Raw genomic sequence first — 27,461 nt, 5'->3', positions numbered from 1 at the left:
ATCACATATGAAAAGTACAGATGTGGGGATCCTGCTGGTAGCTCCTCGTTTTTCACTGAAAGGAGGTTGGTTTGCTGTAGTGAAATTGCAATTGCAATTTACCATTTTAGTGCTCTGTGCTTTGCCTGGTTCTTTACTTTGAAATGTCTTGGAAGTAAGGTCCCTGCTTGAAGTGCTTTGTACTTAAAAATGTCTAATGTTTGCATTAACATTAATGCCTTGAGCAAAATTTTATTAAATCTCCATTATAACTTGGAGAAAATGACATGTAGTGGCTCCCGAAGGCCTCCTTACACCTGGCACGGACTCAAGAACAACACAGGAGTTCCTATACTGGAGTTCTGACTTTGTCATTTTCCTTAGTGAAAATAGAAAATGGGAGTGGTCTTTCTCATGAGCCAAGGCTATGCCAAAATTAAATTGTAAGAGGTAATAAGATAAACATATTATTTTTACCTGTTTAGTCCTATGGCTTTATAGAGAGCCTTGTAAACATGGAAAATAGTCTGCCACTGCAAGACAAGAAATGTAGATGAAGGTACTATCAACTAGCTTTATTTTCAGTTTAGTCTTCTCATATAGCAACTAGAATTTTGCAGATTTCTTCTTTTTACTGTGTGTTTTACCCTTTACACTCACATCCTGCTACTTTGAAGGAACACACCCATTGAAAGACAAAGCTGCTATTAAGTGATCATTCCTCACCCCTGAGATTTCAGCTTCAACAGTTCAGCTTGTAATAGCTCCATATTAAAACCCCAGAGAAAACAGGCCTTTGAAGACTGAAAATTCCAGTGCCTTTTCCCCCCTGCCTTCAGCCTACCCCTGCTTTTGGGAACAGCTTTCTAGAAGGAGTGATGGAATTTTTCAGGGGCCCAGTGGAGAACAGAATTGGCCAGCAATGAGAAAATTGAGTCCCTTTGAGATGTTTTTCTATGAAAAGTCTCTTAAATGTTTTTTCCTTATCTAGCCTTCATTTTCAAGGAAGGGTTATCTTGGCTTGGGAACCTTTAATTAAGTTTGCCTTTACAGAGGAAGTAGATTCTTCTTTTCTGGAGTAACTTCTGGTTGTTTTCATGGTAGCTGTATATAGCATTGCTTATATTGATCCTGGGGGTAAAATATATTGGTCTTTTTACTGATTTATGTGTGTGCTAAGTGAGGGGTAAAGTCGATAGATGGGCTTGAGGGCAGAGCTGCCATTCAGGCTTGTTGCAAGGCTGTTCCATGTGAACACTTTATTTGGGAGACAGATGATGTTAGCAGCCTCCTGCACGCAGCAGGTGGGCATGAGCATGGTACTGCAGTGCTGTGCATGGAGCGGCGGCTTTTTTGTTGGCTTCGGCCTCAGTTCTGTGTGCTGAGAGTACCCCCCGATGTCCAGCATGTTTTGTGGTGTGGTTCATTAAGGGGCTGGAAGGCACACAAAAGAAATTACAGTTGAGGCCTTGTGGGGTGTCTCAGTCATTAGTGCTTGCAGCTTGATTTCGCGGGGTTAGGAGCAGGGCAATCACAATTAAAACCTGTGCTATGGAACTTACTCCCTTCATTACCACAGCGCATGGTTGGCAAGTGCATCCACTGTCCATTTCGCCTCTTAAAAAATCACGGAATCACAGAATTGATTGGGTTGGAAAAGATCTCCGACATCATGAAGTCCAACCCTTGGTCCACTCCAGACCGTTTACCAGATCATGGCACTCAGTGCCACATCCAATCTCAGTTTAAAAACCTCCAGGGATGGTGAATCCACCACCTCTCTGGGCAGGCCATTCCAATACCTGATTACTCTTTCTGGAAACAATTTTTTTCTGATATCTTCCTATTCTTCCCTGCAGCCTTTTTCTTGGTTCAGAATAGCCTTGCCTCTTCTTTGGTTGCCTCTATCGGAGCAGCTGTGACTTAGGAAACAAAATGAGTTTTGGGATCTGTAGTGTCTCAGGGCCATCTGCTGTGTGTGAGAGAAATTAGTATATCAGCTGGCTGTCAACAGATAATTTCTTGAAATGAAGTCTCCTATTTAGAAACTGCTATCCACTGATATTGTGCAGTACTAGATCGATGTTTTAGAAGACATGTTGTTTGTTCTCAGTAATTATGGAGAAATTTCATTTTAAAATATGGTCTCTGCTTGGAAGACTTGTTTCTGCCTGTCCTGAAATCTGAAGTGATTGCCTGCTGACTTGATGGGGAGGTTGATTTCTTGCACAGAAATCTGGAATCTAGGGTTTTTAGGATTGATTACTGTTCCACTTGTTCATTAGTTCTTGTGATACTCAGCATTATTTTTCCCCTTCCAGTCATGCAGACTTCTGTCAGTGTTGCTTTTCCTTCTGGTCTCTGCTTCTCTCCATCCTCCTTTTGTTTCACTGTGCATTGCAGGTCCATCAGGCATTCCACTGCTGTTGCTTGAGGTGTTGATGAGTTCATATCCTTATGTTGTTTGCAGGTATTTGCAGACTGAGTTAAACACTTCGTCATCAATTATGTTTTTTTCTTTTTTTTCCTGTGTTTTTTTGTTTATTTGTTTGTTTGGTTTTTAATTAACACAACATTAAGCTGGGAACAGTCTTTACTTAAGCTCTGCAGATCTTGCATCTCGGTTGCATAAATATGTCCTGTGGAATAGTCCTCTTGGTCTGACGTGACACCTCTGATCTAGGCTACTATTGTTAATCCCTGCAGTCGCTCCCCAGTAAGTACAGTAGATTGCACAGCCCTAACTGTCCTTTGGTTTACCAGAAAAATTCCTGCTGATTGGATTTTTAGGGACATACAGATAAACTTTTCTGCAGAAACACAAAAGTATGAGGTGTGCACATCCTGTCTTGAAATCCATTATTTCTAGGTGGGGTGTGGAACAGTGTGCTTCCCTTTTTTATCCAATGCAGTGCTTTTAAGAAGGTTTAAGAATATGTAAGTGCTGGCTGCACACAGCTGATGTTGTGATTTCTAACTTTCTCTTCTCTCTGTGTGCTCTTCTGAATGCCTTCAAAGAGGGGAAAAAAATCTCAGTGACTAGTTGTTTCAGAGAGGCTTTCTCATTCTTGTCAGGCTTTTCTGCTTACATCATCACTTTGTGGAATTTGGGTTCCAGCTTTGGATTTTTAAAGTGGGAAATTCAGAGTTTGAGGTTAGCATCTGAATTCTAACCACAATACTTGATGAGTTATAGACAGTCATTACCATGTTGATTGACAGGAGCCTTGTCAGCCTTAACAGGCTTTTTAGTTGCTGTTCACAGGAAAGGGCTGATTTGTGGAGAAGCCTAACTTGCCTTTTAGGAAGGATGACTTTTTTGATTAATATATTAAATACTGTTTTTGTTACTGAAATAGTGACAAAAAGGAAAATAAGTACCGTTTTTTACTGGATTCATTTTCTTATAGCAGTTTCCTAATGCCAAGTATAAACAAACTTGGAACATAACAGGTAGGTCCATTTTAGCCAATTTATATTGCATCATATTTTATTTTTCCCAAAGGCAAGAGAGTGATGTGTTTTTCCATCATGCTGGTGATGCCATGAGAGACCTCAACAAAACAGGACTCTGAGCCAAGTTAGTGTAGGATAAGATAAAAAGCGAAAGTCCTTTAATATCAGGCCTGGGACCTACAGGAATACTTGATAACATGCACGTCCCAAACACTGGTTTCTATGGCTTTTATAATGTGATCCACCCAATCATTACTTTACACATCTCTCGGACCAGCCCCGTCCTGCCCCTGATCCCACTCCTGTTTCACCCTCTCAGGATTTGAGTCTGGGGTCGGTGAGACCTCCTCTTCATCAGTCCTCCTCTTCCTCGGGCTCCCGGAGTTCTTCCAATGTTCTGATTTCTGGGTCACTCTGCGCTGTGTTTGTCTCATTCTGCAGGCCTTTCTGATAGTCTTCAGCTCTTTACCTTGAAGAGAGTCTAAACAAGACTAAATAACTAAAAGAATTTGAGCTACTGATATGTGGCATAGGTTGACATGTATAAACATTGAACTTAAGCTGCTAGAAATATTAGCACACTAAATCTACATTTGACTACAGTTACAAGTACTTCTAAAATCTATAAAAAATGGAAAAAATCAAAAGTCAAAAACCCCATAGGCATTGCTCGTCTCTTGGGGCATAAATGGTTGTGATCAATGTGGGGGAGACTGGGGAAAAGCCTGTTGAAGCAGCACCAGGGAGCTCTGCAGGAGGTCCCACTAACCTGGAGTTGGCCTTGTTGCTGCCTTGAGTGAACACTTGCTGTAGGGTCAGCTGAATTGGTGTTTAAGAAGGAAGAGTGGGGCTTTTGTATCAGCCAGGTGAGCACGGGCAGTTTGCTTGGGTGTTTGTGCTGCTTGGACTCAGTGTTGGGTACATTCAGATCTTTCTTAAGTTCACTGAGCCAGCACAGCCTCCTCACTTCAGCAGAATGGCTCCTTAACCTGAAGTGACGTGGGTGGCTCTGCTGGGACATACAGGGAAGGCTTGGGCTTGGGTATCGCTTTCCTGACTTGCATGCCAACATCACCAGTCCTGCTCCTGGCATTTGTGGTCAGCCTGTAGCTCTGTGGTACCTCGGCTGTTCTTAAGGCTTTCCCCAAGCACTAGTGGGGACCTGGGACAGCTGGAATACCAGCAGATTTGTATAATGCCTTCTTGCATTTAAACTGGATATACTGAGAGTTCTAGTTAAACAAAAATAAAGAACCCCAAATCCTAAGTGTTGTTTATACCAGCTGGGAGAGAGGCCCTATTAAAGGGCCATGGTGGGACTGTAAAGAAAGGCTTGGATGGAGATGGTTTGTGTGAAAGCCTAGAAAAGGTAGTATGGGCAGAGTCAGCATTTTTTGCATTAAATTGTAGCTGGCTTGAAAGCTTATTACAGGCTGTTTGTAGCCATTTGGCTTTAGACTTTAGTCAGACCTCTGTGCAGTGTTAATATAAATTAAGTCAGTGTCTATAAATAAATGTCTGTTAGAATTTCAGTGCATAGTTATTTAATAATTTCAAAGAATTGTCTGGGCTTTATTAGTAGAAGTGAATGCTCTAGTGTATGGTGTGAAGTTTGGAATTCTATGGCCATGATGTGTGGAGAGAAAGATAGTTGAGAACAAGGGTTTTCAGAATTGCAGGCAGGTTCTAAGGCCTGCTGGCAGGTGCAGGTTTAGTTCTGTGAGAAAAAGACCAACAGCTTGCAAAAACAAAGGAGATAGGAAGGCTTTGGGTCATCCTGCCCATGGGAATGGAATGTTTGGAGAGATAAAGTTCTAATGACAATAGTGAACATCTGCCCAAAACTGTCATCCAATTAAGAGCTGTCATGAAGGTTATAGACACTGTAGTTCAGCCTATAGGAGGGAGCTATGGGTGGGAATTCGGGATATATATTGTGTAATTTAAAGTTAGAGGGAAGCTTTAGTTTTGATCTTTGCATGTCCTTTTTCTCTCCATGGAGTTATTTAATAAACTGTCTGTGTGTGACACCTGCGAGCTGTGCCGCGATTAATCTTCTCTCACCACCAAAATTTACTGCTGAACTCCCACATTTGTACTCTACAATGATGAATCATATATATCCCCTTGAAAATATCCTTAAAAACGGTTTAAAAAATAATTTTCCTCAGTATACTCTTTGTGGCAGTAAATCCTTTTGTGGTTAAAATCTAGAGGTGGTGCCTGAGACCTTGACTTGGACGCTTTGGTAAATGTTCTTGTAGATGCAGTAAACGTAGGGAACTTAAGGACATGAATATTTTCAAGTATCTGGCCAACCATAATTAGTGCTAAACATGCAATCCTGTTAGCATGCAGTTGCACAACATTCAAATTTATATAAAGATACTTTTCCTGCAAGCTAAATTTTAGTTACATTGTTATTTTGCTCCCTGAAGCAGAAACAAAATTGCAGTTTTAAGTGAGAAATTAATATCCCTCCTGGTATTGTGAAAAATGGTAACAATTTCTTGTCTTCTGTAAAAAAGAAGTTCCAGGCTTCTCAGTATGTGTAGTTTTGGTGGGAGATAAGTGATATTCCTTAATTGGCAAATTTCTCAGTCATTCACTTTCACAGATAATACAGTGAGGTTTTGTTTAAAAACAAAACCAACCACCTCTTGCCCACTCTTAATCTGTAGTGTTTCTTCCTCCCCCGCCTCTCCTGGTATTAAGTCTCCAGCCTTGAAGTTTGTGCTAGTGCGCATGCTTTATTTTTAAGGTAACATAACACAGATTCATTAAGGTTGAAAAAGACCTCTTAAGGTAGAGTCCAATCATTGTTAAAAGTTCAGTTTATCCAATAGATCTCTCAGGGCTGAGCAAATTCGTGGCTCATATGTAATAATCTTAAAATAGGTACCCAGGCTTCATCATGTCATGCATCAGTGTGCCTGCTGATGTCATGTGATGGGGTCTGGAAACCTGGTGTGCACAAACTGCTGTCAGAATATATTTTAAGTGATGCAGCAGATTGAGACTTAACTTCTATTTTAGTGCCCTGTTGTAATTTGCTTTAGTGTTATTTTTAGTTCTTAAAGATGTTGCTTCTCTGTGCCCCTTTCTGAATGGATAGTGATGAAACCAGTAAGCTGAGTAGTCTCATTTGAAAGCAGAAGGTTCTGCTCCATCTTGGGGAAAAAAGTTTCAAAGTACTTATTTTCTTAATGGTATTATTTATTTCAAAGTATTTCTGATGTTTAATCAAAACCAGACTCTTAAAATCTGTGTTGACTGACTTACTTCTCTGTCAAATTTTTGTGCAGTGCCAAAACAGTGAGTCATGAGTCTGCTTCTCTTGGAGGGAATGGGGAGTTAGCCATGGAGACCTGCCAGTGTTACAGATGTATTTAACCTTATTCAACAGTTGTTTGAGTCTGAAATGTATTGGCCAACTTATTTAATAATAATGTAGGCATATTTAGTCAGACACAAATCAAAGTGTGCTTTAAACCCCTCCTTGCTGCAGAGTGTTGTGTTTTGTCTGGGCTTTCAAGAGAGAACTTTCTGCCCCTGCTGGCAGTGCTTTTCATCTGCCTTCTTTGCAAAGCCTCAGTTAAGTCTATCTGAGGCATTCTCTTGGGTTACTTTGTTCAATGTTGTTGATTTATTTTTTTTAAGTTTGCAGTAGAATTTGATATCAAAACGTGCTATGTTGAACCTTAGGGGGGGAGCTATTAGTGTTTTGAAGCACTGAGATATCTTGGATGTGCTCTTTTTTTTTTAAGGGAATGCAGGTGGCTTAGGCTTGAAGACATTGTCTATATTCAAAGATAAGTTAGATAAACTTTATTTTTTTAGTATCCTATTTGTGCTAGTGCAAACCCTCCATACTCTTTTAGATTTGAACCCCATTTTATTTTCCTAATTTATTTTTCTGCTAAGCAGTTAAGTTAATGGAAACGAGGCTTTCATAAGATTGAAGGACTGCAGGGGTATTTGCAGTGCTTTCACTGATTCGGTTTTAAAACAGCACCTTTTGATGAAACTGGTACAATTTGGAGAATGGGCATGTCCCACCTATCTTGCCTAGCAGCCTGGAAAATGCCAGTGTGTTAACTCCTACTGAAGATACAATCTTTACTTTCCCCCCCTGCAGTTTGTAAGCTGACTCAGCCACCTCTTTGCCTTTGGAGATTTGAGACTTGAAACTTTAGGAGTTCAGGTACAGGAGAGCAGAAAACCTCGTTAATGTTTAAACATTTTTATCTCAGTTTAGTAGCTGCAGTACCTCAACTGCGAGTTAGGAAGTGTGTTTTAGATATTCTTGTTATGTCTGTCTGCACTGGTTTCAGTTGTTTATTGGTTCACCTTTGGAGATGGTTTCTTTGATTGCCCAGCTCTCCTCAAGGCTCACTGCTTTGACTGAGCCTTGAAGAGAGCAGGGCATTTGCTGCCTTCTGTCCCTGCCTTGAGAATCTCTGTCTCCCCCAAGTTAATGCCTCTTGCTTGGTAGTTTCATGAGAGCTTCTATTTTATTTTTTATTTGTTAGATGTATTCACCAAAGTGTAAGCACTCCATGGGCACAGTCATTTCCTGAATATCAGACTTAAGCAACTGCAGTTTTGTTTCTTTTTCTTACTGTGCCACGTGTAAGAACTGATGAATCATCTGGACTTGTATGCACATTTCTTTTGCAGTTGCCAGGTGGGGGTTGGTCTCTTCTCCCAGGCACTCAGCAATAGGACAGGGGGGCATGGGCTCAAGCTCTGACAGGGGAAATTTAAGTTGGAGATCAGGAAAAAATTCTTTCCAGAGAGAGTAATCAGGTATTGGAATGGCCTGCCCAGAGAGGGGGTGGATTCACCGTCCCTGGAAGTTTCTAAACTGAGAATGGACGTGGCACTGAGTGCCATGATCTGGTAAATGGGCTGGAGTTGGACCAAGGGTTGGACTTGATGATCTTGGAGGTCTTTTCCAACCCAATTGATTCTATGATTCTATGATAAGAGCTCAAGAGCATTTCTTGGAGCCCGTGTGCATGCATGGATTAAAGGAGTGGTATTTAGAAGTCAACTTTGTGTGATCCCACTGCTGAGCACAATTAGAATTGAATGGTAAAGGGGGAGTACTGAACTTCATGTTGCTACAGTGAAAAATACCTGCACTGGTTTGCTGAGTGGCACCATGGTTACCCTCAAGGTGCTTGGATCCAAACCTCCTGTGGATCTTCTGGCCCTACAGAGCTGGACTGAATGTGGACACTGAACAAGCATGAAAGTTGCTGCTGCCTTCTGACTTGTGTCAGTTTAGTAGGGTATTTGAAGTGAATGCTGGGAACAGGGAAATGCCGTGTAAGAATTGAAGACAGGAGTAAAGCAGTAACTTGAAGAGAAGTTGAAGAGCTTGCTGCTAAACTGCTGCATTGGACAGCCTTTTTCTGAAATTCAGTCTGAGAAAGCAGCATCTGATTGGCAAATTAGAAATAAGCAGTGTAGTACGTTGTGCCAAACTTCTGATAGTGTGGTGTGTTACTTGATTTTGTGTGCTTATGGAATGTTTCTGTCCAAAGCAAGCAGAAATCTTGTGTTGGCCATTGCATTGAAGAGCCTGGAAAGGAGGGAGGTAGTTTGGGTTACTATTAGTTTCTGAACTCCCTAGAAGGTCATAGAAGATGTAACCCATGTACATAACTCTGTGCTGATTCTATTAATAGTGTAAGCAGCTATGTCAGCTCTCAAAGTTTTCCTCTCTCCCTTCCTATCTGAGTTCATTTTTCATCTCTCAGTTCAGTTTGGCCTCCCTTTGCCAAGCTTTATAACTTTTTGCTAAAAGCTGCAGTAGAAGGTGACCTGTGTTTGTCATTCTTGCCCTCAGTTGTCTTTCCCTGGAAGAGCAGCTTACTCAGTGCTTGCCATAAGATGACCCAAATAGCTGGGGGGTGATGCAGTCAGGGTTTATTGGGTTTTTGGTGGTTTGTGTTTTGGTCTTTGTGTTTTTTTTTCCCTTCAATCTGCAGCTAGGTGTTTACCAGAGAAAAATGCAAGGGAAAATAATGGCTCATAACTCCTTTTCTAATGGGCGTCTGGAATGGCTGTGGTGGTACCTCAGTATTAGGAGACAGGGCTTAAAGAGCAATGCCTCAGAGCTGCTGCAACATGTCAGTCTCTTCTTTATGTTAGTTTCTAACTCACCTAGAGACTCCTGTCCTCTCCTGGGGTTGTGTGAGCTGCTGCCTTGCTTAATTTTTAAACTGCTAAGTAGTAGTTTGCTTTCCTGTTGCAGATTGTCCAGTTGATGATGACTGCAAAGCGTGAATTTTTAATGAGGAATCTTTGCAGGGGTTGATATTTCTCTCCAGCCTCTCTAGTTTCACATTGTTGACTTGTGTCAAAACTTGATTCTTCAGCCTTGCTTATTAAATCATGGAGGACAGCATAGCATCATGAGGTTTTACTCAGGTGAAAGTTAGTATGGAAATACTGGAATTAACTGTGTCCCAAAGAGTTTATTTTACCTCCTTTAGATTCTTCTGTTTTGGGTAACACTGACAGGAGTTTCTCCCTGTTGATATTTTTGTTCTGTTGCAAGTTTCTGTCTATGCTTGTGAAGAGTTTGCAGAGGAGTTATGACTCCAAGCCAAGCTGTACCACATTAGCATGTTTTAACTCAGTGATCTTGATGCTTCTCACACAAGATGCTGCTAAACCAGTTTTTTGTTCCTTCAATTTGACTTACTTTGTTCAACTTCTGAAAAATCATAGCCTGTTGTGTGCTTAAACTGAAATTTATTTCTTCAGGACTGTTTGTCATGGATGAACAAATTTTTAAACTAGAAATAACACCATAGATGGACAAAGCAGGGATGGGTCAGATTTTTTATTTTAATTTATTTTTCTTTGGTTCTTCATTCCAGTGGTGTGTGTCAGTTTTTTCTTAGAATAATCTGTCAGGTGACTCATGCCAAGCATTTCCAGTGAAGTCTTTGTGAGCACATCTGATAAATTTTGGTAGGAAGTCATCGGTCTTGCATTTAAACATCTTGTTTTGCTCACTGAGATTTGCGGTTCCTTCAGCAAAACAGCAAAAGTGACATCTCCTTGACTGATGCAGCTTTCTTTACTCTGAGCTAAACAATAAAGTTATTTTACGTTAATAAGTCAATATGACAGAACACATGTCCTCTCTGCTACATGTTTGGGGTGGGTTTTCCCCTCTTAAGAAATTTTACATTCTCATGTTATTTTCCTCAATTTCCCTAAACGTTTGCTGTTACTGCTTTCATGATTTTTAAGGAATGAAACTTAAATTGCAGGTATCCAGCTGTGAGAGGAATGGAGAGGATAGAGGAAAAAACCCTTAATTTGTTTACCTGCAAGTCTTTTTATAGATGAGTGAGACTGTCATACTTGTCTGTGAGCAGAGGTTGAAGCTAGTCCCAGATGAAGTCATGGTTTCAGCTGCACTGGTGTGCTGTAACTCCCAGGGTTGTTGTCTTAGCTGGTGCATCTTTACATAGTGAAGGGCGGTCCCGTGGTGTAATGGAGAGCACTTTGGACTCTGAATCCCAAGGACCTGAGTTCCAGTCTCAGTGGGGACCGTCCCCTGGCAGTTCAATGCCTCTCTGCCATCCCATCCCGTCACATCTCGAATGCTCAGCAGGGTCAGCCCCGGTTAGTACCGAGTGCTGTGACAGTCCCGAGGACTTCACTGTCACTGTCCAAGCTCCCTCGGTCGTGTCAGATGGACCTCAGGACTTAAACGGTGGGGCCAGTTCTGCACACGCTGTGCCTCACCTAAAAAATCCACTGTGCAGGCTGGAAGGGCACACCCACGTGGGGAGAGCCCTGCCCAAATCTGCATTTGTGAAGTCTGGCCATACATACATAGTGAAGAAAACTGTATTGATTATGGTTTTATTCCCCCTGATGTTACCTTTGTGTATTCAAGTTATCAGAGCAATGGCTGTCACACTAACGTTGCCGATGCTTAGCAAAAAAAGTCTGTGGTTTCCCTCAGTTCTTCTGTTAACAGTGTTGCTGCTTTGGGTTGATGGCCTAATTTTTCAGTGTTGAAACATGTGAGAAGAACATCTCTATGTGAATGAGCCATCAGCAGCCTTTTTAACATGTGAGTACTTCGGATTTGATAGGCACAAGTTGGAAGATATCACTTTCATGCTTTCTTGATTACTCATGAATTCCAGAGGGTATCTTAGGACACTGCTCATGTGCTCAACAGGAGTGCTCAGCCTAAAACGGAACGCTCTGGGGTTAAAGAAGGTTAATATTAAAAGCGTTTGCAAAGGAACCCTGTGGGTAAACAAATCCAGCATGTGACTTTAATGTATTGCAGAAATTAAGTTTACTTAGTGCAAGAAGCACAAAAAAGGAGATCTAATTCTCTGTTAAGAAAATGCAAGTAATACATCGAGTTGAATTTATTGATTACTTTGGTGAGGGAACTGATGAGGTGGGCAGCGCTGTGTTTTGGAGAGTTAGCAGCTTTATTGTTAAATTGCCTAAAATATTAAAGTCTTGGAGACTCTGGTCTCAAATGCCTGGCTCTATTGGCAGCCATTAATGGTGTTTGGGGAAAAAAAAGGAAAGCCAAATAGGCAATTTTTTTTTCTCTGCTTGACGTACATTTTATTGCTTATTTATACTGTAAAATGTTTTAGCAACAATGAAAGCATGTAGCTTTATTATTTATGTGGATCACTTCTTTGTCCTTTCCATGTGGGTAATCTTGCAGTGCATTACAGTTTGACATGAACTTTGTTTATATTGTTGCATAAAGCAATATATTTCCCATGACCGATAAATTGTTACATTTTGTACCTTTTCTTATCACAGGTTAATTGGGGAGAAGGAATTGTCAACTAACGGGCAATGTATGTTATGCTCCACCCACCCAGTCCTGAATTTGCTTTCCAATTTGCTGCTAAGGGCTGAGTCATTCCTGCTGTTATAACAAATATGTATTAGATAAGTAATCGCAGCAAAACTGTTTCTTGTCTCTTGCAGCTGATGATAGCAGAAATTTCAGACTTTAAAGTAAAAAGGGCTCTTATTAAACAATAAAAATATTTTAGACTCAAATAATTGTATGGAATGCTTCTAACATTGAATAAGCTGCTCTTTATGTGAAGTTGGTGGCAATTGGTGCTTCCCCAGAAAAAAGCACTTGTGGTCCTCTTTTTCTTCACCAATGTTGGTGTTTTATATTCTTTTATTGCCTTCCCTTCAGCAAAGAACAAGTGCCCATTTCACGACTTCATGAAGAACATTATAGCAATAGGATGCAAATTTATGTTTCTCTAACTGCAAATCATCTTTTTGAGGAGCAGACCAGCAACCAAGTGCCTCTGAAAAAAAAAATCTGTATTGGCCAAAGAGACTTGAGAACTGTCCTAAAATTTCAGCAGTAGGTTATTTAACTCAGTGACATATATTTAGGTGTTTTATGTGCCTGAAGACATTTTCATATCATTGTCAAAATCCTTGTGATTTCAGCGAGAATTGACATTGCCGTAGCTACTTGGTCTCAAAGTTTTCCTCATTCTAAGTTTTAGTTGCTGTTTCACACAGGTATTGAGCAACAGTTAATGTCAGGGTTTCATTTGCATGATACGTCTCAGTAAATCCCCTGAACTGAAACTTTCCCGTTAGTAGGAATGCTGTTACAGGATTGGATCTGGCTCTGCTTTCAGCACTGTTTATGCTCTGTGAGAGCTTGGTAAGATTTATGTGGTTCATGGGACTTCTTTCAAGAGTGTTTGCTTTCAGTGGAAACCAAATATCTTCCTCTTCCAGCCCAGCTTTGCTTTTGTTTCGTTCCTTTTTTCTCCCTAAGAAAGGAAATTACAGAGCCTTTATTACATTGGTATCTCTAACTCACTGTTTTGATTTTTGTGGATTTATCTTCCTGTAGCAAAACTGCTAAGTCATGACTTTGCCAGCTTCTAGATCATATTCTTGGTATGGGTAATAGATTTTCATAACATGAACCTTATAATGGTGACTTCATTGTCATTGCAGTAAAGAGATTGAGAAGCTGAAGTGCCTAGTCTCAAAATTAGAAGTATATTTGAATTTTGTAATTTTTTGTACTTTTCATACAGTGTAGTCACTTCCAACTGATGTAAATGAAGTTGGGCTTAATTTTTAGTTTTCTTTGTAACCAGGGTGTTACAACTTGGCAAATACTATGTGCTCATTTCTGCGTAGACAGAACTACCAAAACCTACTGTTTCCATTAGTACAGTATATATGGAAATAAAAATTTTAAAATGGTTGCTGCTATAATAAAATCCATTCTCCTTCTGTGTGATATGCGAATATTTTACTGATTGAACTGCAAGTTCTTTAAGCTATTTTTTAGCCTCCTCAAAGCGGAGTTTACCAAGCTACATGCACCTATATACAGGAAGCTCAACGTGAGCCAACAGTGTGCCCAGGTGGCCAAGAAGGCCAATGGGGTCCTGTGCTGTAGCAAGAATAGCGTGGCCAGCAGGACCAGGGCAGTGATCCTTCCCCTGTACTCTGCACTGGTGAGGCCACACCTTGAGTACTGTGTTCAGTTCTGGGCCCCTCAGTTCAGGAAAGATATTGAAGGGCTGGAGCGGGTCCAGAGAAGAGCAACAAGGCTGGTGAAGGGACTGGAGCACAAGCCCTATGGGGAGAGGCTGAAGGAGCTGGGGTTGTTTAGCCTGGAGAAGAGGAGGCTCAGAGGTGACCTCATCACTGTCTAGAACTACCTGAAGGGAAGTTCTAGCCAGGTGGGGGTTGGTCTCTTCTCCCAGGAACTCAGCAATAGGACAAGGGGGCACAGGCTCAAGCTCTGACAGGGGAAATTTAAGTTGGATATCACAAAAAATTCTCTGCAGAGACAGTAATCAGGCATTGGAATGGCCTGCCCAGAGAGGTGGTGGGTTCACCATCCATGGAGGTTTTTAAACTGAGATTGGACATGGCACTGAGTGCCATGATCTGGTAAATGGACTGGAGTTGGACCAAGGGTTGGACTTGATGATCTCAGAGTTCTTTTCCAACCCAGTCGATTCTGTGATTCTATGATATTCCTCAACATTTGCAAGTAATGCAAATTGTGGAAAGGGGAAGTTAAAATTATCAGTATAAAGAAAAAACTGCACTGAAACAGTTGATTTGAAATACTTCAGTATGATTGGTTATGTTTTCATAGTTAACACTTTATTGGAAAAATATTTTTTATATTTTACCTGAGAGGTGAAAGAGCTTGAGTTTGCAGTGCAGAGGTCTGACTTAGAATTCTGTCTTAACCAAGTTAAATCTAGACAGGAATGTTGCATTTAAAATGTTTTTAGGTTTGCTTGTTTGGGTTTTTTTTGAGGTTAGCCATGTTGGTAGAAACAAACTTTCCCTCTCCCCCCCACTCCCGCATTTTGGTGGGGTTTTTTTCCTTTCCTTTAAATTCATATTATGATTACTTGCAGGTAGTGTATTGTCACTGGAGACATTGAGTACTGTGGTGGCAGTGGGTGCCTTGATCTGGAAAATTTAGTTCTGTTCTCTCTCAAAATCATTGCTGTTCCCAGCAAATGGGTAAAGGTGGAGTGATGGGTGTGCTGTACAGGGAACCAGCGATGTGCTCTGATGGCTAATCAGGCTGTCTGTTTACAAGGGCCAGTTGGTTTCACACACACATCTGCATGTCTGAAGACTCAAACCATCTTGCAGGGGTCTTTCAAGTCAGCTGAGCTAAGTGCAGCATGGGATGTTTAATACACTACTGCACTGGGCATCGTTTGATGTCAGAAGGTTATTGCAGATTACTGTTCAGTGTCTGTTTTCAATTTCTCACTTCTTGACTAAAAAGGATGTTTTTGTTGTACATGTAGACTTGTTTCAACAAAGGTTCAAAGACCTCCTAAGTACAGGACAAAACACAAACCCAAGAATGCACTAGGAGTGATCAAATATTGGTCTTGTCTAAAAGTCTCCCAAAAATAAGATTTGACAACATTTTTTGAGGAGAAATTATTTGAATTGGAAACATGGGGAAAAAAGTGATAAAAAGATCAGCTGTCTCTGAACTTGAGTCTGGAAAACTTCTTATCACAAGGAGAAGCATGTGCTACTTAATTATATACAAGACATGTTTCCTCTCTTCTATTTCATTCAAGGGAGGGAACTCTGAAGGATTAGTCACAACATGGGAGTAGCCCCACCTTAATTCCATGCCTTAATTGTTGCTCTCAGTGTCTTTCATTCCTTTGTTGTTGACATCTGCGTTCAAAACCAGTTTTTAATTAGAAAGAAAACACAACTAAAAAAAATTCTTAGCCCAGCATTTCTAGTTTAATTTTTCTGTTGCTTCTGTATTAATTAGTTAAGAATTAATATAGATAAAATAGACTTTTCACACACACACACAGATAAAATTAAGTGTTGTTTTTGTTTCTTTTGACTCCAGGCTATGGTGGCTTGTTATCCAGGCAATGGAACAGGATACGTGCGCCATGTTGATAATCCAAATGGAGATGGAAGATGTGTTACATGTATATATTATCTTAATAAGGACTGGGATGCCAAGGTATGCAATAATTTCTTTCTAAACAATTTTTTGTTTTGTTTTTAGATATACCTGCCTAGTGCACCTTTGCTGCAGGAGTATTTGTTCATGGGCTTTAGTTGTGTTCTTGACATTATGTTAGCTCTGGGTATCCTTTGTCCTCTCTCCTGTACACAGAGTAAATAAGGAATTTATGAAATTTGCTTTAGTTTATTTGTCCTTATTCCTGTTGAATCTTGAGTTTACTGTTTGTACAACTAGATTGCTTAATTGAATGTGCTTATAAAGAGAGAGATGCTGTAGCTTGAGAGTCTTTTCAGGTAAGTCAAGCTTATGGTCATTGCTGCATCAGCATAGTTCAAAGGAGCACAAGGCTTTGTATTATTGTAGTTACAGAATGTAGAACAGACTTAATAATAAGCACAATTCAAGTAGTCTAAGACTTTAGTACGACTGATTGTGATAAAGTAAATTTTTAATAAGGATTTTCCTAGGGATGCAGTCAGACTAGGTAGATTGTAAAAATGGATGTAGCTAAGTGGCTGTATTGAAAGCATGAAAGAATAATGCAGGGACAGCTTTAACTGTACCATTAACTGTGGAGAAGTTTATTCTCACTGTGTGTGGGGAAAAATAGGATAGAACTACTGATACATCTGTCATACTTAGGAAGTAGCATGTGGAAGAGCACATTAAAGCAGTCAGTTTCTGTGAGTTGTGTGCACCAGATATGGATAACACAGGCTGCAGCTGAGAGGTTTTATTTTTCTTTTTTTTTTCCCCTCATAACATACTTGCATGAAACTGGTAAGATCAGAGAGTTGAGTCAAATGAATGCACTTGGGGCTTTCTGTTTCTGATGTGCTCTTTGACGTGTCAAATGGGATCCTGCAATTAGAAAATAAACTACCAGCCTTTTTTTGCAATGGTAGTGTCTTTGCCTGTAAGTGCACTGATTGTATGGAGCATCTTAAAATGCAGCTTTGGGGAATTTTTAATTGATTAATGGTTTCTCTTCTGGAAAAAAATAAATACATACCAGAGTGCAGAAATCAAGCAAATTGCATTTTCACAATAACTATGAAAAATTTACTAGTTGGATATTTAATTTATGAATAAAGGTATTTAATTTCCTGCAAAATCTATTTTAAATTTCAAATTAATGTACTACCAAGTATATTGTTTATTGAAGAAAGAAGCTCAAACTTTCTTTAGGAGAACAACCGTATCTAAATTGTCACTTGTTCACTGATTTAGATCACAATTAAAAAGCAGTCATTTCAATCAATTTGCTTTGTTAGTACTTGCACTGTTGACTTTTGTGACATGAAGGCCTATAGTGGCCATCTGTAGTTAGATTTAGTAACATCAATACCATCAGTAAGAAAATGTTAACATGACTTAAATATTTAAATCCACTACTTGTGCTAGTTTCTACACATACATAGATAGGTCCAACTGTTTTCAAAACCTGGAAGAGATCTAAATTGATCATGAGTCAGAAGGATTCAGGCTTTAGTTTGAAGTTTCCTACTCTTTCCTTGTTTTAATTACAGAAGCATTACATAAACTTGTGCTGCTATTAAATGAAATAATCTCTTTAATGGGGAAAAGTGAAACTCAGTTGTAAAATACAATGTTTTGCTCATCTATATTGGAGTCTTTTTAACCACCTGTTTAATATCAGTCACTCTTGTCCATTTTCTTGCAAGTAGGTAATACAGCTATAAACCCCAATGTAAACCCCCAGCTTTTACTTAAACATGAATGGAGGTTTAATGTTTGCAAGCATTCTGAAATTACTCAATGAAAAATATGCAAAAAAATTTGTTAAATGAAATGCATTGACAGAAAACCCCATAGATTCATAATGTCTGTAGCACCTGATAAAGGCTTTTTTTTTTCAGTTCTAAGTGTCTGAAATATTTCCAAATGTGATACTTGGTACTTTTAAATACAAGACATTGTTCTTAAGCATTGCTTTAAAATATTTAATTTGTAGGTAAGTGGAGGCATCCTTCGGATATTTCCAGAAGGTAAAGCCCAATTCGCTGACATTGAACCCAAATTTGATAGACTGCTATTCTTCTGGTCTGACCGCCGCAACCCTCATGAAGTACAGCCAGCCTTTGCTACAAGGTAGGACTAGTGGACTCTTTGCTGTATGATGGCTGTTTTATCAAGAAATGAGTGGTTCCTAATGAGAAATGGGTGATGCTGTGAAATTATGACCTGACAAAAAAGTTGGGTTTTTGTTGCGGGTTGGATGATTAGGCTTCCGCTGTGCTACTGAGTTTGGACTGACGCATCATCTCTTATTTTGGAGAAAACATCCTCTTAGGTGAATAGGTGGGAGGACTGGAAACACCAGAAGTTGCTGAGCAAGCGCTTGGCCAAATTGAGTAGGAGCACACAGGGCTATAAGCAGGCACCAACTTAGTCAGAGGATGTTGTCATCATTATATCTCTGTAGTGGATTTACACTCCTTTCCCTTCCCTTTGTCCTTAGCACCTTCCTGTATTCTGGAAGATTGACTAGGTGCTTCAGTTTTGTGTCCCCTCTTTTTGGGGGGGAGCTGCTAGAAAACAGGAATTTTCAAACTAAGCTGCCATATGCTAGTTTGGGAATTGAGAGAGAGTAGTAGAGGAGTTGCTCCCAGTCTGAGGCATAGGGGAAACTTGGTACCTCCTTTGTCCCTCAGTGCAGGGCAGTGGATGATGCTGAAGGTACCCACATTCAGTGCCCCCACGTGGTAAGGGCCATTTCCAGATAGGAATAGGTAAATAATAGGTAAATCCTTGGAGTAGTCGATCCAGAATTCCTGTTCCCCACGTTCTAACACATTTGGATGGCCAGAGCACTGAACGTTGACTGAAGCTGTGAGATAACACAAGTACCTTTGCGAGAAGTAACTTGAAGCTGCCTTGGGTGCATCCTCTTGCAGCCTTTCAAAAAGCTGTACTGCTCTCCCCTCCCTCTGTGCTCCCAGCAGAGTCAGAGGTTGCAATGCCATTTACTGAAGCTCCTTAAAGTCTTTTCTCAATAGCTGGCATTTTGTATTTAAATTTGTACAGACAGTGGAAAACTGGAGGAGCTGTGTAAGAAGGGGTAGTTAATTGTCCCCTGTGCCAAATGTCCAAAAAAAGAGGTTCTTGCAGTGTGGCTCAGTGATGGACTTGACCTAGTAAAAAGATGAGGTCACAGGGCAAGGTGATACAGGCAGAGACTCTGTTACATCTGGGCACAAACTGTAATAGCAACTCATTAGGAAAAAGAAGTGTAAACTTAGAGCATCAGCGTCACCCTTTCAATGACTGTTCAGACAATACCTACTAATAGGAGAAAAACTCAGAGCAGCCACTTGCTTTGTGAAAACTTCATTCTATCAGACTGCAGAAGTATCATCCTCTCATGTAGGTTGTGTTTCATGTCAAGTGCTTCACTGTTCTTTCTCCTTCCATTTCCCTAGGTACGCAATAACAGTGTGGTATTTTGATGCAGATGAAAGAGCACGTGCTAAAGTAAAATATCTAACAGGTAATCTCTTGTTAATATCTTCTCTGTTGTTTGGTTTTTCTGATGAAATAACAGCTAAGTAGTCTAGCCTCATCTCCTTGGCCCACCCTGTACATGAAAAGAGGGAGAAATAGGCATAACTCAGGAGTCAGGTTTTACAGAAAGGTGACCCAGGGATAGCTCCGTGGCAGTGATTGGGGAAATCCAGGTCAGTGCCTGTCCTGTTCACACTTCCTCAGAGACCTGAGGCTGCTTAGCATTTTCACTTGGGGGATACAGCATCCCCCTGGTGTTGTCTCCCTAACAGGTGCAGAGGATACTCCAGAGACTGTGAGGCACTGCAGAACTGAGAGCCTTGGAAATAGTTTTGATTGAATGTAGTGATTCAACAAGTGAATACAGCTTCACTTGACTAGAATTTTTATATTGGAAACACAAAAGCCTAAAATTAAAATCTGGAATCAAAGAATGGACTTACTTCCTCAATTTCCAATTTCATATATCTAGCATCTGTTTTCTTTTTCTGGCTTCTCGCTCAAGAGGAAGTTGATCTAATTTTCCTGTTCAAATTAACATTATAAGGAGAAATGGTCTAGGACTTCTGCCATGCTCATAATTGCCATTACAATTTTGTGTTTGTTACAGTAGTTTAAAAATAAACCAAAACTAGGTGTACTGCAAATGCACACATATGTGGAGAAGAGCTCTGAAACCAGTGATGTTGAGACACATGCCAGTCATTTGCAAATGGGATCTCCAGGCAGTGCTGTTCAGTGTCTGAGGCTCTTAAGTAGCCCCAGAGCTATGTGGCAGCTACGAAAGCTGCAGGTCAGTTCAGTGCCCCTCGGTGCAGCCAGTGACTGTGTTTGGGGTGTGGTGAGAGCAATGCAACTCCTGCCTGGCTTTTGAGGGGACTTTATCAGCTCCTGCCGAGTAGGGTGGCACATCCCTGGCAAGGCATGGTGACTTTGCAGGCAGTCAAGTGTGCCAGGTAACACCTGCCTGGTCTCCTCAGGAAGCCTTTCTGTCCCTAAGCTGGCCTTCATGTCACAGCTGTGTGACTGTGCAGCTCCTGGAGCCGACTTTACTGGGTCAGAGCTGTTCTGTTGCCAATGCACAGCTTCAGCTGCTGCCCTTTCAGACAGAGTGAAAGGAAGTGGTTTGGGTGGGCTTGTACCTAAAGGGAAAGTGCTCCCCCTTCACCCCTAAACTGCTGGCACTTAAGGAAGGAAGGCTAAGTTGTTTAAATTCCACAGAATCACCGAATCAATTAAGTTGGAAAAGACCTTGTGAGATCATCAAGTCCAACCTTTGACCTAACACTACCAGGTCAACTAGAAAATGGCACTAAGTGCCACATCCAGTCTTTTCTCAAACACCTCCAGGGATGATGACTCCACCACCTTTCTGGGCAGTCCATTCCATTTTTTAATCTCCCTTGCTGTGAAGAAATTCCTCCTCCTCCTTCAGTAAGGGTTTCCCTGTAACTGGTTTATATTATCATATTGTTGTGGTTTTGGTTTCGTTTAATTTTATTTCATTAAAATTGCATTCTTTCTCTTCATCAAGAATTGTGCAAGATGGTTTTTATTTACTACTGACAGTAATATATAAAATAAAATGTAGTAAAATCGACAACGATTATTTTTTTGAAAAGTGTCAGTCTAACTAAAGCCATGTAGAATATGTGTGAGGTTTTCTTACATATGGAATATTGTGTCTGTTACTGTTTGGATAGTCAAACTTTATTTGGGGCAACCTGAACAGGTCAGTTTTTAGAAAAAAGGACGGAAGAGATGTGGGTTGGTTGGTGGTTTCAGTTTGTTTATTTTTTGAGCAGCAGTTCAAATGAATTGTTGCATTTTAAAAATCCCTCGGAGATGTTTTACCAAGTTAAATACCGAGAAACTCTGGATAATCTGATACAGAAAAATGGACAAAAATGGACAGTATCCTCAAATTCTTAAATTGTCCATTCTTAAAGCTTATCTTTATAAGGACTGAAATGATGAGCTTCAGAACTGCATGTATGATGTGAAGTATCAGGTTTTCTACCCGAGAGCCAAATATGTGCTGCTTTCAGAGATGAAGAGTAACCACAGCTTGTTAGCTTTGCACAGCACAGAATACAGAGCATGTATACAGAGATCCCCATCTTGATAGAGTGTGTGTTCCAGGCTGTCTTCAGAGTTCTCTCTTAAAACTAATCTGGACAGTAATGTAGCAATTGTAAAGACTGTACTTTGACAAATGCTGAAAAATAACACCAATTTCCTTTTCATATTTCTGCAGGTGAAAAAGGTGTGAGGGTTGAACTTAATAAACCTTCTGACTCAGTTGGGAAAGACGTTTTATAAGCCTTTGATTTAGCAACTCCCCTTGCTATTCTCCCTGATAAATCTTGATGCTATCTATTAACTTTTGAATGTGAATAACAAGATAAAGGAAAATCAACAACAAACCAACATCTTAATAAAGAAGCAAACAGTGTTTCAATGTTGCATCAAATAGAAGGTTCTTTGACTGCTGAAGCATCGTACTATGTGATTGTGACTCCAGGCCTGTGACTGCTTATGTGAAGAAGATAAGCAATCAGTAAGAAACAGCATATGCATCTGGACATAAGTGCCCTACATAGAATTTGTCCATTCTTACATTTTGCCAGACCTGTCATCCAGCTGAATCCATTTCATCTCTCCCTTTTTTTATATGGTAAAAGTTTGAATTTTGGGTAATTTTTGTATGACCAGGTACAGTTTATCAAAATTGAGTCTTAAAAAAAAGAAAAACTAAAAAAAAAAAAGGAAAAAAAAATTTGCAGTATTCTCCAAAATAACATGGATCTATTTTTGTAAAACTGTTCATACTGTTCTCCTCTGCCATGAAAGACCTAATTTAATGTTAGGGTTGCCAGTAACTGGTAATCACTTTAATTTTCTTTACACCTTAAGTCAGAAAAGGAGTACTTTAATTACCAGCTAAAACCCGATTGTTTTATATCATATCTCACACTAATCTTAACTTTTAAAGATTGCTGCTGTATTGTTTTTTTTGACTGTATTCTCTTGAACCTTATTAACAGAAGCAAACCAGTATCTTGCTATTAGTAACATTTTCAGTTTGTGGTTTTGTATGTTGAATCCACAGAGGGGAAGTTTCTGTTTCTTCATTTTGTTTCTTTTTTTTGTTTTGTTTTGGTTTTGGTTTTTTATTTTTAAGTGACTGGCACTAAGTGAACTTGACACTATTGGTTGCTGTCATTGGCTTTGGGGACCTGGTTAAATACCATCAAGTTACAAGAATATACAAGGGCTTTCCTAGGCTATTAGAGGTACCCAGAACCTCCTTACTTACTTGACAGAAATCTTCGAGCTTTCTCCCTTTTCTAAAAAATACTTGCTACCCCTCTTTCCCTTGTATATAAGTTAATGGAATATCTAAAATTCCCTTTTTTAATTTCCTTTTCAAATGTTCATGTCCCATGCAGTCTGTAAGTTGACACCTTGATCTATTATATAGTATCAAGGAGATGGTCAGCACACTGAAGCTGAAGTGCATCACTCTGTAGGCTCCTTGTGCAATACATCTTCAATTTTTCACTGTGCTGAAGGACTTTCCCAAAAAGGCACTGGCCCTTGATCAATACTGAAGTATATATTTAGTAAGAAAAAACTTATTGTTATTCTACATTGTTTTCATTATATCAAGGAGAGGGGGATCACAGAATAAAAGAGAGATGTGCAGAAACTTTGATATTCTTATTTTTAAGAAACAGATGTTTTGGACACTGATTTTTTTTCTTCTTCTTCTTTCCTTTATTTTTCCTGAGCTTTAAAAGCTTGAGAAAACAAAAGCAAACCTATCAACCACAGCGTTTGTATTTACAGAAGTTTGAGGGTTGATCAACTTACCCACTGCAGTTTTCTATCTGTCCTTTATTTCCTTACTTAGCCAAAACAATGTGAGTGTACAGAAGTATTTCTGTATATATTACAACTTGTGACAATTTTAGCATCTGTATAGTTTGTATTCAATTAGAGACCTTTTCTATGGAAAGCTCAGTAATTTTTTATTAAAAACATTACTATTGTTCATGTAAAACATGAAAAAGCTAATTGTTTAGTAACAAACTGACAGAAGGGGGGAAAATCAGTACTGGTATATCATTTAGGAGAACCAACAGAAGTCCCAGTTTTGTTTTGATTTCGCTTTTCCTTTTTTTACTAAGTTCTTGCCCTGTACAGTTTTCTTCCTCTTTCCTCTTTTTTCCCCAGAAAAACAGACAGGATAACTTTACTGTAAGTGCCTCTGCCAACCTGGCCACGGAGTGCAAATCTTCATTACTGTCTGGTCTGCAGTGCATTTAGGCTACTATGGAAACAAGCAAAAAAGTCGCCTCTTCATCTTCTTTAGTACTACTTTAACAGAAGTTTGTTTGTTTTAGAAATGTAAGCATAAGCCTTTAAACTCATTTCAGTCCCTCTGTAATTCAAACTGCTGCAGTTAAACAGCGTATCAAATTCTAATCACACTGTAGGTTTGTGCTTGCCAGACAGGTTTAAAAGTGCTTAATTTTTCACTCCATGTAAGTCATTACAACAGGGTCAACAAATCAGGTCAGCCATTTCTTCCATGTCCTTCAGAAACTGTTCATTTCATGTCGGTTGAATAATCAGTCTTGAGCATCATCAAGCAGGTCCTTGTTTTAAAACTATTTTTTAAACTGTCTTATGATCTGTATGTGTCTAGTCCTGGTTAAAAATAAAGCTTCATAATACTATTTTTATTCATGATGTTAGCTGGCTGTGAAATATGAGACCTTTATCTATAGCAGGCGAAGAAATTCAGGATTCATTTACAGGTTGCCTATAAAGTTGTGTAATTTCAAAAGCAGTGTTCATTATGAAAGAGCTCTCAAGTTGCTTGTAAAGCTAATCTAATTAAAAAAGATGATGTATAAAGGTTCTTGAAAGCTATGTGGTTATTTGTAATCTTTGTAACTTTTAACACTACTCTATAGCAACAAATTTATACATTCCCCCTGATAAAGGTGTTATGTGGAATTTTGGTTGTTTTATGGGCAGTATTTTGTTTTGTTGTGGGGATTTTTTTTGTTTGTTTTAATTCTTCTGGTTTTGTGGGCTTTTTTTTTTAAATCAGAGCTGTTTCTGCTCTGGAGAAGGATCTGGGCTTTTTTATCTTTAGACTGCCTACAGTTAGCTGGGTGTGGTGATCACTTTCCTGATGATTTCCTCCCTCAAAAACAGAACCACAGTTCGGCTTTTTGAAGAGCGATGATGGACTTAGAGTCAGCTTTAGTTTTTTCACCACTTTTGACAGGTATCTGCGGTGCAAAACAAAAGTCCTCTTAAAACAGGATTTGTAAGGTTTAGTGGGAGCTCCTCAGTTTTACATGGCCCTAATGGATTATGTGCCCTTCAAAGGTGGCAGAAGAATGGTAGTCTACAGATACAAACCTGTGTGAGATAGTACGCAGTTTCCCTCCCCTTTTTGATGAGGTTTGTAATGACTGTATGGTAATCAAGGAAACATTTGGCTGGCTGTGCTTCTGCCATCACTAACTCTTGTCAAGCCCCCCTGCATGTGCTTGTCTGTCTTCTGCGACTTCAGGAAGAGTTACTTGGATCTCCAGTGAGTCTCCAGCCTTCGTACACCTTTCATGGCACTTGGGTACCAGTTGTGCTCAGTTCTGCTCTAAGGTGATGGTTCTTGCCAGTGTGTTAGGCTGAAACCTTAAGTACAGCAGCAGTGAGTTGATCCCAAAGTGCTTTGAAGTGCTTTCCATGCTTCCAAGCTGTATAACTTACTTGTTCTCCTCAAAGTAGCCTCTCCCCCATCTCTGTTTTATATTGAACAAGGAAGAAGCCATTCTAGCACTTGTAACCCTCCTATGTAGACCTGTTTGAGTTTTTTTGTCTGGTTTGGTGGATTTTTTGTTGGTTTTTTTTTTAAATTATCATACTGAGCCAATATGTAGGGGGATTGTTTTCCTCAGTAAAGTCAAACACTGCAGGAGGGAAAGATAAAGTGTTTCTTTTGGGCGTTTCTCAAAAAAGACACTTGCAAATCTGAGAGGGAGCTACCTCACAGCTTGTATCAGATGTAAAACATCTGGCTGTGCTGTAAAGTCAGAAGTGGAAAGATCACAGCTCTGACATACCAATTGGTACAATCAGACTGAGAAGTACCATTTGTGTGCATGCTGAATGGTTCTAAAAAGAGAGGAGAATGTCAAGTGACAATAGCAAACTCAGTCTCACAACTCCAGGGATCTGGCATGTGTATCTTGCCTGCAGGCACGCAGATAGCTGCATGCACGTGCAAATACCTAGTGGGAATTCATGAGTACTGAGCCGCAAAGACTTTGAAGAAATTCATGGGTCTGAGCTGGATTTGGATCTTCTCTGCTTTTTATGGTTGAATGGGGTAGAGGTTTGGATCTTTGGATCTCTGGATCTCCATCAAGTTCTTTTGTTGGGTTTTTTTTCAGATTTAAAATAAAGCTTGAATGTAAGTAATTACTGCAAATGCATTTAAGCCTGTTTGTGCAGGAGCTGTGTTCCCTCTGGAATATATGCTGAATCAGAGTTGCTTGACCCTATCTGTTGGGGGTGGATAGCAGCTGGCAGAAGCAGGTTTCAAGGTCATATCTCCTACCAGACAAAACCTGTTTCAGAGAATTTACTCTGTTGATTTTTACTACCACTTACTTTCATCTAGCTTTCCCCAATAGCTTTGAAGTTGAGTAAGTATACAGCACATTTATCCCTTTCCTGAAATAAGAAAAAAAAAGCTCTAGTTCCCAAACGAGTTGGCTCCAAAAGTGGAAGGGATAGATGGGATGCCAATTACCAACCCATTAGGGGTAGACTCAAGTACTTAGCAGGACAGAGAGGAAGTAATGAGTTGAATAGAACTGGTAAAGTAGGATGGGAAGAGGCATGAGACCAAAATAAAATGTGGAGGGGGTGGGTATAAGGAATATGGGACATGCCAAGTGAAAATATGCTACGGGTGTCCACTTCAACAGGAACATGAACTGTAGAGAGAAAGAATACACGTGCTTGCCTCAGGAAAGACACCTGTTGTTGTATCCCATACATCCTTCCTCTTCATGGATGTGTGTTGTAAAACAGCCTATTTTTATCTCTGAAGATGTGATGTTCATAACTTTACTTAAACAAGAAGCTGGTTTACCTGCCTATTACAATAGTAAGCTGCTGGCATTTGGGGAGGGGGGTTTCCCTTATTAAATGTGCATCTTGGGATTAAACGTCTGTTGATAACCGTTTATGGGTGTTTCTGGAGAATTTACTGTAATTATGTTGCATATAACGTGGTGATAAATGCTGGCAGAGGTGAGCAGCTCATTCAGCCCAGGAGCCCAGTACCAGCCTCTTCACATGGCTTAAAGTTTGCAGGGCATGTGTCACATCAGAGTGGGGAGGGATGTAAAGGGCACACAGAGGGGCTAACGGCTTGCCAGTGTCACATACAAAGAAGCTGTGATACAAGGCACACTGCTTCAGGGCAGTGTCTAAACTGAAAACTTGTATTTCTTTCAAATGCTGCTGGAGATGGGAAGTTAAATTTCATCTCTGAATATTCACCATGTGGATCCAGTACTCCTCATGGGCCTGTATGTGTCAGTGTGGTTTGTCAGCGTGGAACCAGTTCCTCTCCTAGGTTTGTTTCAAGGGCTGATGTGGTTTGACTTTATTTTTGCTTCTAAATAAAACATGAATCCAGAATAACTGAAATGTAGAGATTTGACTCCTACTCACAAAGAAGAAGCCTAATACCTGAAAATTCTATTAGGTTGTGAGCTGGTGTGTTGTTAGTACCTAAAGAAAGCAAGGGTCAACCAAAAAGCCAAGCAAAAAACAAACTATCTTAAGGCAAGTCAGTTTGGTTATAAATGTGTCTTGCTTATGCTACTTTCTGTAAGCAAGT

At 39.9% G+C, this 27,461-nt stretch overlaps 1 protein-coding gene across 1 annotated transcript in view; it reads left to right on the top strand.

Moving 5' to 3' along the window:
- EGLN1 (egl-9 family hypoxia inducible factor 1) overlaps nt 1-24,452 on the top strand; it is a 38,198-nt gene extending 13,746 nt beyond the window's left edge. Inside the window, exons 2-5 of the mRNA XM_071549545.1 lie at nt 15,872-15,991; nt 17,973-18,109; nt 19,441-19,508; nt 21,780-24,452. Of these exons, the coding sequence (XP_071405646.1) occupies nt 15,872-15,991; nt 17,973-18,109; nt 19,441-19,508; nt 21,780-21,844 (390 nt within the window). The 3' untranslated portion in view covers nt 21,845-24,452. The remainder of the gene's footprint in view (nt 1-15,871; nt 15,992-17,972; nt 18,110-19,440; nt 19,509-21,779) is intronic.
- Nucleotides 24,453-27,461: the final 3,009 nt, after the last annotated feature.

This window comes from Pithys albifrons, chromosome 2, assembly GCF_047495875.1.
Source record: "Pithys albifrons albifrons isolate INPA30051 chromosome 2, PitAlb_v1, whole genome shotgun sequence".
NCBI classification, from domain to species: domain Eukaryota; kingdom Metazoa; phylum Chordata; class Aves; order Passeriformes; family Thamnophilidae; genus Pithys; species Pithys albifrons.
The sequence above is the reverse complement of the archived record's forward strand: the minus strand, read 5'-3'. Positions and strand labels throughout refer to the sequence as shown.